The 12,922-nt window shown below is 49.7% G+C and overlaps 1 protein-coding gene across 11 annotated transcripts in view; it reads left to right on the forward strand.

The window, feature by feature from the left end:
- MAMLD1 (mastermind like domain containing 1) overlaps window positions 1-12,922 on the forward strand; it is a 147,810-nt gene that overhangs the window by 99,055 nt on the left and 35,833 nt on the right. For 9 of the 11 annotated variants that reach the window (XM_055375529.1, XM_055375536.1, XM_055375530.1 and 6 more), the window contains one exon: window positions 4,244-6,007. In XM_055375529.1, coding sequence (XP_055231504.1) covers window positions 4,244-6,007 — 1,764 coding nt within the window. Of the gene's footprint in view, window positions 1-4,243; window positions 6,008-8,199; window positions 8,323-12,922 lie in introns of all 11 variants that reach the window. The other 2 variants (XM_055375537.2, XM_063703170.1) reach the window with 1 other exon arrangement.

A 12,922-nucleotide genomic window follows, 5' to 3' on the forward strand; every position in this document is an offset into this window, starting at 1 on the left:
TGCCGGATTCTGAAATGGGACTCTGCAGGCATTTATGTATGGAGAGAAAGGAATTCGTTTCTAAAAGATGCCAGGGCACTGTCACTCACTCCCTCCCCCTTCCTCACCACCAAAGGCAGGGCCTGTGAGGGCTCTGGCTGGGAGTTGGGACGTCTGGGGTCCAGTGTCCTTATCCCTTAACTAATTGTCTGAAAGCAAATTGAGATATGCTCTGAGGAAATCCTGCCAGTGGCTACTGATTGTCACAGGGAGAGGCCTGAAAGAAGTAGGAGCTGTGGGACAGCTAGGACTAATACCCTGCTGTCATCAAGACCGCAGAGACTGGAGAAAAGCACATGGGTGAAGCAGGGAGATTCATTTAGAAAGGGATGGGAGCTTGGTTGGGGACCTTCTGCCCCCACCAGGATGCTGGGAGGGGAGGTCATTCCAGAGCAGTGAGCTATCTCCTGCCCTTGATCTAAAATGGTGGCTGTGGGATTTAGTCAGAAACACCCAGTCTGGGCAGGCAAAACCTCAGCGGCATCAGCCACAGGCACAGGTGACCCAGTGAAGGCACGAGTGTGGCACTGGGCACAGGGGAAAGCCCAGCCAACTTCTCGCAGTTGAGATGAGTAACAGATCATGGCACTGTGAAAGAGAAGACACGAAAGCAAGTCTTTATCTAGGGGCAAAATTAACTGGATAATAGATTTCCACGCCTCACTAATGTCTGGTGAAGGCAGACGCTATTACAGCGAGGCTGAGCACTTCCATGTAAACACAGCCGCCTCTCCTCGGCCTTGTTTAGGGTTGGCTGGTGTTCTTGCTGTTCAGCCAGGGCACTTCAGGCTCACTGTTGAAAGCTCATTCCGTGAAATCCAAAACATGGAGCTGCATGGCCTCTGACAAAGTGAAGTCTCATTGAAGTCCATTGAAAAATGAAAGCTCAGAAGAGGCTTGCAGCTTGCCACTCTGCCAAAACAGCAGCCTCAATCGGCACCCCAAACCCCACCCCTGAGAAAAGCCAGGTGAGCCTGCCCCCTTTATTAGGCATCCTTATGAAACAGTCAGTGAGTGTACATGCCAGCAGCTGTCCAGCCACAGACTTGGCATAGCAAAAGTGGCATCCGCTCCAGCAGTGGCGGCCTGCTGGGATCTACTTTGTTATTGAGTAGTCAGTTGGTTTCTAGAATTGGAATTGATCAGGGACCATTTACTTGGGATGCAGTTGATGAGTGCTGGAAAAAGTGTGTGTACACAGGCTCTCATGTAGGAGAGATGCAGCCTCCTTTCCTTTGCCAGTGGCCCCAGCTGGTACCTTTAGTGTCTGGTGGTCATGCCCTGCCTCCTCCATCCCTGCACCTTACTCCCAGCAGGTTAATGGCAGACCAACAATGAAGTGAAAGCTCTGGGAGCCCATAGAAGCTGCCAGCAAATTTCAGAGGCTCACGTGGCAGGGATGCCAGACCATTGCCCCTCACAGCCCCTGCCCTCCCTTCCTTTCCCCAACCCCCACCCCCTCCTTGGCCTGCCTGGTTCTGCATTGCTTCGCCATTGTTAAAACTGTCTTGCAGTTCGAGACATCATGGACAGCACTTTGGGCCTGACTGTTGCCAGCTCAGACTCCCTGCAGGGGATCCTTATGTCAAACCCACATGCAATCATCCCTGATTGATCTATTTCATACATTTCTATTTTTAACCTATTGGATTCTTTGGGAGAATGTAGAAGAGACACAATTTCAGTTTGGGACCCAGTGGCTTGTTTGTAGGTTACTCCATAATGGATTGAGTAAATGGCTGAGCTCCCTGTGTGTTGGGTAATTTATGTTCCTTTGTCCATTGATTCGTTCAACTGCCATTTACTGAGCACCTGCTGTGGGCCAAACAGTTAGCTGCTCCATGGACCAGCTCAGGGACACTATGGGTGCTGTGCCCAGTCAGGCTCCTGGGAAAGTGGGCACTGATGACTGCATGGGCCTCAGCCCTCTTATTGTGCCTGCTCTACACCTCTCCAACCCATTCCTGCCTGACCCATGGTATTCAGGCCTCAGATGAGTTTGGTGACAGAGCTGTCCCTTGAAGTGCCCTTGTTCAGATTGTGGGCGTCTCAAAAGAAAAGTCAAAGAAGTGTGCAAGTCCTCTCACTCAAGTTGGCAAGCCCCTTCTGTGGGGGCGATGCAGTGTCCTACCAACAACATGGCGAAGGCAGTGGGTCTGGAGGCAGCTGAGTGGTGGTGGAGGGGCCCTGCATCTGACCTGGGCCTTGTTGCCCTCTGGCTGAGCAACTCTGGGTAAGGCCTGCCCCTCTCTGGGTCTCAGAGACCTCTCTGTCTTTAAGAAGGGTATTGGACTCCTAGAACCCTTCCATACCTGCCCTTTATAATGCCGGGTACTAGTTAGTGAGGAGCTATTAGGTGTCATACAATGTGCCCCGTTTCACTTAATAGTCAGAGCACCTTCATGAGAAAAGAACTATAATTACACTCATTTTACACATAAAGAAACTGGGGCTCTGAGAGGTTCAGTGGCAAGGCCAAGATCAGAGCCCTATGCCATGCTGCCTCCACCCTTGCTCTGGGCCAGTGGTTTTCTGTTGAGAATCAGCCATGGAGGTGTTGGAAAAACTCCCGATGCCTGGGCCACACCCTGGATGAAGCTGTCAGTTTGTGGTGGGAGGGCCCCAGGAATGTGGATGTTTCTAAATGATTCTGATGTGCACCAAGGCCTGAGACATACAGCCCTGGAGATCTGCTTTGATGTTCACTTGGCCATGACAGTCATGCCCCTCATCGTGCTGGCAAGTGGCCCCATGCATGCCTTGAGCTCCTAGTGGGCTACAAGCTCATCAAACCAGAAGAGCCAAACTTAAGGTGACATCAGAGGATGAGCACTGTATGTCCTAGTGAAACTTCCAAAGCTGGAAAGGGGTTATTTGGGGGGTACCGGTGGGGGGAAGCTTTAAAAGAATTCTACCTGTTCACCTATCGGCATTCAGGTGATTTCCAGATCCCTCTCTTCCTTTCCTTATTTTGATCATTCCTGCACATACTCCTTTGCCCCCACTTCCTTTCCCATTTACCTGCTAACATACAGGTCACGGTCATTAACACAACAGTGATGGATGACTGTATGAAGCCATGAAGAGTAGGAAGTCTCACATTGCTAGTGACTTTGCTTTGTTCCCAAAGGCTGTGCTTCTATAAATGATGGGCAGCTCCCCCAAGGTTCAGATCCCAGATTGGGGCCTTTTCTCATTGTTTGATATCTCCCCAACCTGAGGATGCATCTTCAGAGGAAAATTTCTTATTTAGATAACTTTATACTTTTTAAAATTTTTGGATTATGAGTCGTTCTCGTAAAAGACAAATAAGCAGAAATGAAGAGAATAGAATGGGAATTGCCAGTCATCCCAAATAAATGACCACTCCAAATTGTTGGGTATAGGTTCTTCCAAATTATTTTTGTGTACACATAGCAATGTGTGTGTGTGTGTGTGTGTGTGTGTGTGTGTGTAAAAATAAATGGAACAATGAATACGATGCCTACAATGACTGTTCTGAAACTTGTGCTTTCCCAAAAACAGTATTTTAAACAGCTCCCCAAGAAAACACATCCAGATCTACTTCTTTCCTGTAAGGGCTCTGTTGTATTCAATTTTACCACTGCAGCCTGATGCATTTAACCAAGACTAGAAGGCAGCCTAAAAGTTCAGTTCTATACTATGGTATTCCTTCGTTAAAATCTATGTGTCTGTAGACAGGAAAGAATTAAAACTATTTAGCTACTTCTAGTTTTCTCTCCAATGCCTGCCTTTGGCAGCATGGTTCATTTAGTGACTTCTGCATAGTTTTGTTGAACTCTCCTTGAAGTGGGCAGATTACCCTTTGCATAACGTTCTATCCCGTTTTAGTATACAGACAACGTAATGCCTTATTTGAAATGTAATTAGATAGTTTAGATGAAACATAATAATGAACAAATAAGCACTATGGTCCCAAAGACAGGCTGTATTTTATAGTTTTCACAACTATAAGTCTTTAAACTGAGAGGTCTGTTTTATCATGCACATTTCCTGTTCATTAGCTTTAATGTGCCAAACGTTTATAAAAATTCCTCTCTCTCTCTCTCTCTTTCTCTCTCTCTCTCTCTCTCTGTGTGTGTGTGTGTGTGTGTGTGTGTGTGTGTGTGTGTGTGTGTGTGTGTGTGTGTGACCTCTCTTCCCTTCTCCTCTCCTCTCCTCTTCTCTTCTCTTCCATTCACAGGGAACTGTTAAGAGGAGACAAGAAGAAGACCACTTCCAGTTTCCAGACATGGCTGATGGGGGCTACCCTAATAAAATTAAGAGGCCTTGCCTTGAAGATGTCACCCTTGCAATGGGCCCAGGCGCTCATCCTAGTACTGCCTGTGCAGAACTGCAGGTCCCTCCATTGACAATAAATCCTAGCCCTGCGGCTATGGGAGTGGCTGGCCAGTCGTTATTGCTGGAGAATAACCCTATGAATGGCAACATCATGGGCTCACCATTTGTAGTACCACAGACTACAGAAGTGGGACTGAAAGGGCCCACTGCTCCTTACTATGAGAAAATCAACAGCATGCCGGCTGTAGACCAGGAGCTTCAAGAGCTGCTAGAGGAGCTCACCAAAATTCAAGACCCTTCTCCAAATGAGCTAGATCTTGAGAAGATACTGGGGACGAAGCCAGAAGAGCCACTGGTTTTAGATCATCCCCAGGCAACCCTAAGCACAACTCCCAAGCCTTCGGTTCAGATGTCACACTTGGAGAGCCTGGCTTCCAGCAAGGAGTTTGCTTCTAGTTGCAGCCAAGTTACTGGCATGTCACTTCAGATCCCGTCCTCCTCCACAGGGATCAGCTATTCAATTCCTTCCACCAGTAAGCAGATAGTGTCACCGAGTTCTTCAATGGCACAGTCCAAGAGCCAGGTCCAGGCCATGCTCCCTGTCGCTCTGCCCCCCTTACCAGTGCCTCAGTGGCATCACGCCCACCAGCTGAAGGCGTTGGCAGCCAGCAAGCAGGGGTCTGCTACAAAGCAGCAAGGGCCCACCCCCAGTTGGTCTGGTCTGCCTCCTCCAGGACTCTCTCCACCTTACCGCCCAGTGCCATCACCACACCCACCACCGCTGCCGCTGCCACCACCACCCCCCCCATTCAGCCCCCAGAGCCTCATGGTGTCCTGCATGTCGTCCAATACCTTGTCAGGTAGCACTCTCCGAGGCTCTCCCAATGCCTTACTGTCAAGCATGACGTCCAGCAGCAATGCTGCCCTGGGGCCCGCCATGCCCTATGCTCCTGAGAAGCTCCCCAGCCCTGCTCTCACTCAACAGCCGCAGTTCGGCCCTCAGAGCTCCATTCTTGCCAACCTCATGTCCTCTACCATCAAAACCCCTCAAGGACACCTGATGTCTGCTCTGCCTGCCAGCAACCCTGGGCCGTCCCCACCCTATCGCCCAGAGAAGCTCTCTAGCCCAGGCTTGCCACAGCAGTCCTTCACCCCACAGTGCTCCCTGATCCGAAGCCTCACTCCCACCAGTAATCTTCTAAGCCAGCAGCAGCAGCAGCAGCAGCAGCAGCAGCAGCAGCAGCAGCAGCAGCAAGCAAATGCGATCTTTAAGCCCATGAGCAGCAACTCATCCAAAACCCTGAGCATGATCATGCAGCAGGGGATGGCAAGCTCCAGCCCAGGAGCCACAGAGCCATTTACTTTTGGCAACACCAAGCCCTTGTCCCATTTTGTTTCTGAGCCGGGTCCCCAGAAGATGCCCTCCATGCCTACCACCTCTAGGCAGCCTTCCCTGCTCCACTACCTGCAGCAGCCGACACCAACGCAGGCCTCCTCAGCCACTGCCTCCTCCACGGCCACTGCCACCTTGCAGCTGCAGCAGCAGCAGCAGCAACAGCAGCAGCAGCCTGACCATTCTTCATTCCTTCTGCAGCAGATGATGCAGCAGCCCCAGCGTTTTCAGCGATCAGTGGCCTCAGATTCCATGCCTGCTCTGCCCAGACAGGTAAGACAATCTCATATCTGGCTGTGTTCTTTTGTTTTGGAAGTAACAACTGTGTTTCATGTTACCAATATCTGGCTCTGGAGGGTAAATCCAGGCTATAGTTCTCTCTGAGACTGGAAAAGACTCTGAAAAAGTCTACTGAAGTCAGCTAATCCTGTGGGTTAAAAGCACAGTGTTAATAAGGCCAAGGTTATGGTTTCAGTGCCTGTTCAAGTCACCTAACTTCCCTAGAAGGAAAGCTGCACCCACAAGGTGCTCCTGGTGAAAGGAGCCAGGTGGGACAAGTCCGAATACAGAAATGCCTTCCCTGCACTGGGCCATGTAGAAAGACTAGTGAATCCTTCTTAAGATGTAAGGAAATTGCACTGAAGCATTTAAATCTTATACCTGCTGGCAGAAGGACGAACACTGAGCCTTCTAGAAATGACACAGCAAACTTTTGCTGAGCAACCTCAGCATGCCATTTGTCACTGTGCTGGATACTCAGGCAGGTCGTGAAAGGAAAAAGACAGGTATTTGCAAGGTAGTCACTCTCATCATCTCCATTTTACAAATGAAGAAACTGAGGCTCAGAGAGTTGAAAGACTTGCCCAGAGTCACATAGTTCGCAAGGGACAGAGCAGGAACTTGAAGCCAGGTGGTCTCACTCCAGAGCCTGTGCTCTTCTTGAAATTACTTTTGACTTCTCACCCTCCCTCATCTCCTCCAGGCTTTTCAATCATGAAATGCAGCTGATTCCACCTGGGTCGTGTCTATCACAGTTCCCAGTTTTCATTTCTGTGACCCCTGCCTGTATTAGTTATCTGTGGCTGCATAACAAATTACCCCAAGCACCAGCTTCGAACCATATGCATACGTTACCCCCACATCCTGATTTCTGGGTTTTAGGAATCCTGGCATGGTTTAACTGAGTCTTCTGGCTGAGTATCTCCTAAGGCTGCAGTCATCTCAAGGCTCAATGGGGAAGGATCTGCTTCCAAGCCCACTCATGTGGTTGCTGGCAGGAAGCAGTTCCTTGCAGGTTGTTGGACTGAGGCCTCGGTTTCTCATGAGCTATTGGCCAGAGGCCTCCCTCGGTTCCTTGCCACATGGCCTCTTCACAGATCATCTCACAACATGGCAGCTGGCTTCATCTGAGTGAGCATGAGAGAGTGTGCCAGTGAGGCAGGGTAATGGGGAGAGAGGGAGGAGGGATAGTGCCAGCAAGTCAGAAGTCACAGTCTCTATGACCTGGTCTAGAAAGTAACATCCCACCACTTTTGCTGTATTCTATTCATGAGATATAAGCCAGAGGAGATTGCATGAGGGTGTAAATACCAGGAGGCAGGGTTCAGTGGGGCCAGGTCACACGTGTGCCTACACAGAATACTCAGTCACCATCTACCATCCCTCCTTCCCATTCCTCTCATCCTTGCCCAAGTTCAGGTCCTCTTGATTCTTTATCTGAACTCATACAGTTGACCCTTAACTGGTCTCTCCCAATAAACCATCCATTGCTCTGAGTCGTCTTGCTAAAACAGTGACCTGATCATGTTTTACAAACTTGCTCAGAAGTCCCCAGAGGCCCATAAGCTGGCCCCACCAGCCTCCTGGGCCCTTCAGCATCCATCAGGCCCTGCCTTGCACTTTGTTTCTATTACCCAGAAGTGCCTACAGCACTTGGCCCACGCTATCTGGTCTCAGCCTTTACTCTGGCCGTTCCCTGGGCCTGGTCATCCCTTCCCACATTTTCTCTACTGTCCAACACCTGCAGCTCCTTAGGGCTCAGGCATCATCCCTCCAGGAAGCTTTTCCATGACTGTCCTCAGTACTTCCATTTCCCACTGTGCCTCCCTCTTCTGGAGAGTGGTCAAGGAGGAGATATCATAAAGTGCTTGGCCAGAGACCTGGCCCAAGGGAAGCACCTGTCAAGGGCTGACCTCTTATTTAAGAGCTCTGTATGAGCACGCCTGTGGCAACCCCTAGAGTACAGAGGTTGTGTCTTTTCCATCCAGGTTTCCTGGAGCATAACCATGCAGAGTGCTTGACACCAGGGAGTTGGTCGTTTTTAGACCATACGGCAAGCAGAGCTCCCATGGGGGTGGCCGGGGGAGTGGTGTGGAGACAGGAAAAGCACATAGGACACGGCAGGCCACCTGGGGCTTGGGCCCTGGTCTGCAGTTCAGGAGCACTTTGGTTTGATTTTATTATAGGGCTGTTGCCATCTGTTTGCATGGACTTCTGCAGCTAGCTCGGTGAAGCCCCAGCATCAACACGGGAACTCTTTCACTAGCAGGCAAGATCCTCAGCCTGGAGACGTGTCACCATCTAACATTGTGAGCCTTTCTGTTTTGTTTTGTCTTCAATTGGGTACATTTTTGTAGACTGATTGTGTTGTCCCAGAGCTGGATCAGCTGGCTCAGAGGGAGAATTCTTAATTATTGGGGTCATGCAAATCATACCCAACCAATTACCTAGGTGGGGTTGGAGAAAGTGTTCAGGAGAAAGACCGAGCAGTCAAGCTCCCTGGGCCTAGGAGCACAATAAAGGGGGCAAGCGACCTTTGCCAGCAGAGGCAAGAAGCTGGGTCCCCAAATTGGAAATGCTATTGCCACCAAGAGCTGCCTTTCCAGCCCATGCTGGCCTGTGCCCAGGGGCCAGGCATGGGACCTGGTGCTTCACCTGCCTCTTCTCATTTTAATCCTCAGAGGCAGGGGCTGTTACCATTCTCCTGAGAGTTGGGGGGAAAGGCACAGAGAAGTGACCAAAGTTGCCCACAGTCACACAGCAAGTTGGGGCCAGAGCAGACAATCTGGCTACAGAGCCCACACTCATACTCCCATGCATGGGGCACTGCCTCTGTAGCCTTCTGTTTCCACTGTCACCTCTTAACTGTTTCCTCCTCTACAAATCAAGGTGATGATAGGTTGTCTGAGGACTAAGTGTGTTAATACATCTAAAGCACTTTGAACAGGGCCTGGCATAAAGTATGTGCTGACAAGGGATTTGCTGTCACGATGACTCTACCTCCTAACCCTGTGCTCCCAGATCTGTTTCATGGGACTAAGATGTGGTTCTAAAAAGCAGTAGCTGTGGCAGGACAGACACAAGCCACGCTCTCTCCAGACCCTGTACCCACCATGAGATTGATAGGAGTTGTGCAGCCTCTGAGCCTTGTGGGCTCCTTTTGCTCTAGGCCCTGCCCCTCCTGGACAACTCCCAGCCTGATGGGAAAGGGGAAAGGGGAAAGGGGAAAGGTCCATCCCTGCTTTGCAGACTGGGGATCTCACTTTGCTCTTTCTTGAGCTCTCTGGCACTCTCACTCCGCTCCTCTCCCTAGCACTCTGTTCTCTACCTGGTATTCTTCCAGGCCTCCAAGCTGGGGGAATCTCAACAGTCCTTCTGTTTCTTCTTATGGCCTCTCCCGATTAACTCTAAGACCTAAGAACTCAGCCCTGGTCATTCTTCCAGGGGAGAGAAAAAAGTAAAGAAAAAAGTGAGTGTTTGAGGCAAGAGCTGGGACCGCTGTAGAAGGACAGATGGTGGCCCCAATGGTGGGGAAGAACATATTTCTCACTTCCAGCAGGCTAAGCAAACCTCCCAAGTTTTACTGATGGCCAAGCTGAGCCTCAGGAACACTAATTACCTATGATATGGCATTTACTAGCCTGTTACATTTGCCGTGGATGATAATGGTTACCATGGAAAAACTGGACATTCATTTGAATCTGGATCTTTGAGGTTTTGTGCGGGGGGTGAGGGCTTTTTTGGTTTTTGTCTGTTTGTTCGTTTCTTTAGAGGCAGGGTCTCACTATATTGCCCAGTCTGGTCTCAAACTCCTGGGCTCAAGTGATCCTCCCACCTCAGCCTCCCAAAGCACTGAGATTACAGGCAGGAACCACCGCACCTGGTCTAGATCTTAGTTTTCTAAAGGAGTTATTTTTAAATGTGAGATGAGACACAAACGCTTGAGTAAGCTGAAAAGCCAAATCCAGCCTTCTATAGAGGAGCTCATTTTTATGTACAGACCAGCCTCTCTCTATTTGGAGGATTTTGCTTTACCAGTTGAGTGAACTATTCAATTTCAATGCACCATTCATGTCCACGTAAGGTAAAGGGCAAATGCCACATGACTTTGGGGCAGCTGTTTAGCATGGGAGGTTGAGCAAGCAAGGGCACTGGAGGCAGACAGATCAAGTCTGGCTACAGATGCTGACTGATTCAGGTCCCATGAGCAATGTTACTCAACTCCTGAGCCTCAGCTGAAAATGGGGAAAGGAATAGTCCCCTTCACATAGGGCATTGGGAAGGCAAAGGAGATGCTAACCTGAAACTGCTTAGAACGGTGCCCAGCACACACTACAGGCTCAATCAGGGCTAGGGCAGCCTTGTGGGCTTGGACCTGAAACCTCCGGGGCCTGATGAATTTCCAAATTCAGAACATTTGGGACTTTGGGAAGGTAATGTGGTGCAAATACCAAATGTCACACAACCCTCCAGTGTAATCTGAAGCAGTATTTCATTACTTTTGCAGAGAAATATGAATATTTAAAGAAGTCCAGAGTCAACTTTTGCCCCCACATAAAATTTGGCACCAAATTTACAAAAGTAAAATTGGCTTTCAGAGCTTCTTGGACTTGAAATTACAGATAAGGGATGTGGACCTGGAATTATTAAGGGAGGGATCTTTAACTCTTTATGGAGTTGCAACACCCAGCACTGGTTTGTCAGATTTTAATGACCCCAAATTGCGTCACTGAATTCCCCACCCTCCCTCCAGGCTGGGTGATATATCTTGATGTTTAATCAGACTGAGGCAAAATGAATTTTGTTTGCATCATCTGATGTCCCTTCTCCCTGAAGATTACTGGAGATACCTTGGTGTGTTGCAAAAATCGGGGTTAGGACTTACTTCAGTTTCACTATTCACGACTGCAGAACAGATCTTACATTTACTCAAAGACAAAAACAAGTCTATCAAGGAGATGGGAGTTGGACTGTGGAAGACTGGGGATAGCAAGAGGCAGCCTCTGGCCAGAGTGCCCTCAGTGCACGTGCATTTGAGCCCCACTCAGATCTGCAGAGCTGGGAGTGTGGTTTCATGGGGAGGAGTGATGTGGATGGAGGCCAGTTGGAATAAGAACAAAAAAAAAGCCTGGAATCTGATCCTTGAGGCAGGCTGTGCAGCACAGGGGGAAGAGGGCAGCTGTGGAGAAATAGACCAAGGAGGCACATGATGTTGTTTTGACAAATATGGAGAGGGTAGAGAAGGGGGAATCAAACCTGCCTTGGAGAAGGCTGGATTAAGCCCCTACTGGGTCTGATATGCTTTCTATCTTAAGGATAAGCTTTAGCTCAGGCAGTCGTGAGCAACAGGCAATTGCAGAGGCAGTGAACTCGCCATCTTCCCTTTCTGAGGGGTTGGGCCTATGAAGAGGATCTGGGCAGCTCCCTCTAAAGTGGGGCCTTGGGGAAGCCCCCACTATCCCCACCTGTGGCCTCTCTCACCCCTGGTAGACTGAACCCTCTGAAGTGCAGTACTTCCAGCACCCAGGGCCTGAAGATAGACGGCACAGGGCGAGGGACACAGGGGCCTTACCCTGGGGCCTTGGCAGGGGACAGGCCCTGGGGCTGGGCTCAAGGCCAAGTTCAAGAAAGCTCAGACTTTGGATCACTTGGGTCCAAATCCCAGTTCTGCCACCTTTTCCACGGGGCAAGCGATTTACCCTTTCCAGGCTTCAGTCTGTAAAATGGAGATACTAGCATACCTATCTCATGGGGCTGCTGTGAGGATTAAATGAGATGAGGTAACAGCGCTTGGCATAGGGCCTGGTACACAATTATGCTCCATTGATATTAGCTGTCACTCTCAGGAAAGTTCCTGAAACCCAGAACACCAGTAACCCAATGGAATGAATTTAGTCAGCCTCGGCTCAGCATCCAGGCTCCTCTCTGACCCCCACGGGTGGACGGTGACTTGGAGAGAAAGGGCAGGGGAGAGTTCAGTCCCTCTGGGGCTGCGTGCTCACGGACAGTCCCTTAGGGGCGTTAAGGAAGACTTTTGCCAGGTGGCTGAGGAGCAGCCAAGGCAGCAGACACAGGTTGGTGACTCCAGAAGGAAGTAGAGCCGCCAAGCCAGGCTGTGGTTTCCTGAGTGCCCCGACCGTGGGTAGGGGAGAATGTTGTCTTCTCTTCCCTCTAAGCACGGCCAGCTGAACTTCTAGGAGTTACGTGGATGCTGAATAACAAACGCAACCACAGGACCACTTTAGGTGGGCAGAGAGGAGGGGGAAGGAGGAGCTAAGTTCCACCTGCAGCCAGCGTGGATCTGACCCCAGCTGCTTGCAGCAGGCTCAGGGGTGCCTGACATTTCAAGACTCAGGCAGACGGCTTACTGATACACAGTGACAATGAACAGGGCAAAAAGCGTGTACATGAGTGGCCAGGAAGGAAAGCTGGTCCTGCATAGTCATGGCGCACAGAGCACGCATCCTGAGGGGATACCTCCCCTCTCTCCTCTCGTTTCCGTCCTTCTTCTGCACCACTGACTCTCACTCCTAAAGCCTCCAAAAAGAATCTTTGCAGAAACCCAAGATTCCTTTTGGTTTGAACTTCCAAGGCTACACTAGACCACTCAGTAGGGCATAACCTTTAATTATTGCTGTCTCAATTAGCTCTGCAAATTAAATTCTTTATATTTGAACCATGACTTTTCATTGAAAACAAAAAGGAACAAACCAGGTTAGTGAGGCCAAGAGAATTTCCGATTCTGATCAAAGTTACATCTGCTCCATTTACAACTAGAGTCAGGAGAGGCAGAGACAGCAAGTGAGCCTTTTCCTAGTCTCAGAATCACTCATTAACATTTTCAAAAAGTAATTATTATATTACTAAAATACATGACCTCCACCCCAAAATCAGATCCACCACATATTT

Source organism: Gorilla gorilla, chromosome X, assembly GCF_029281585.2.
Source record: "Gorilla gorilla gorilla isolate KB3781 chromosome X, NHGRI_mGorGor1-v2.1_pri, whole genome shotgun sequence".
Lineage (NCBI taxonomy): Eukaryota > Metazoa > Chordata > Mammalia > Primates > Hominidae > Gorilla > Gorilla gorilla.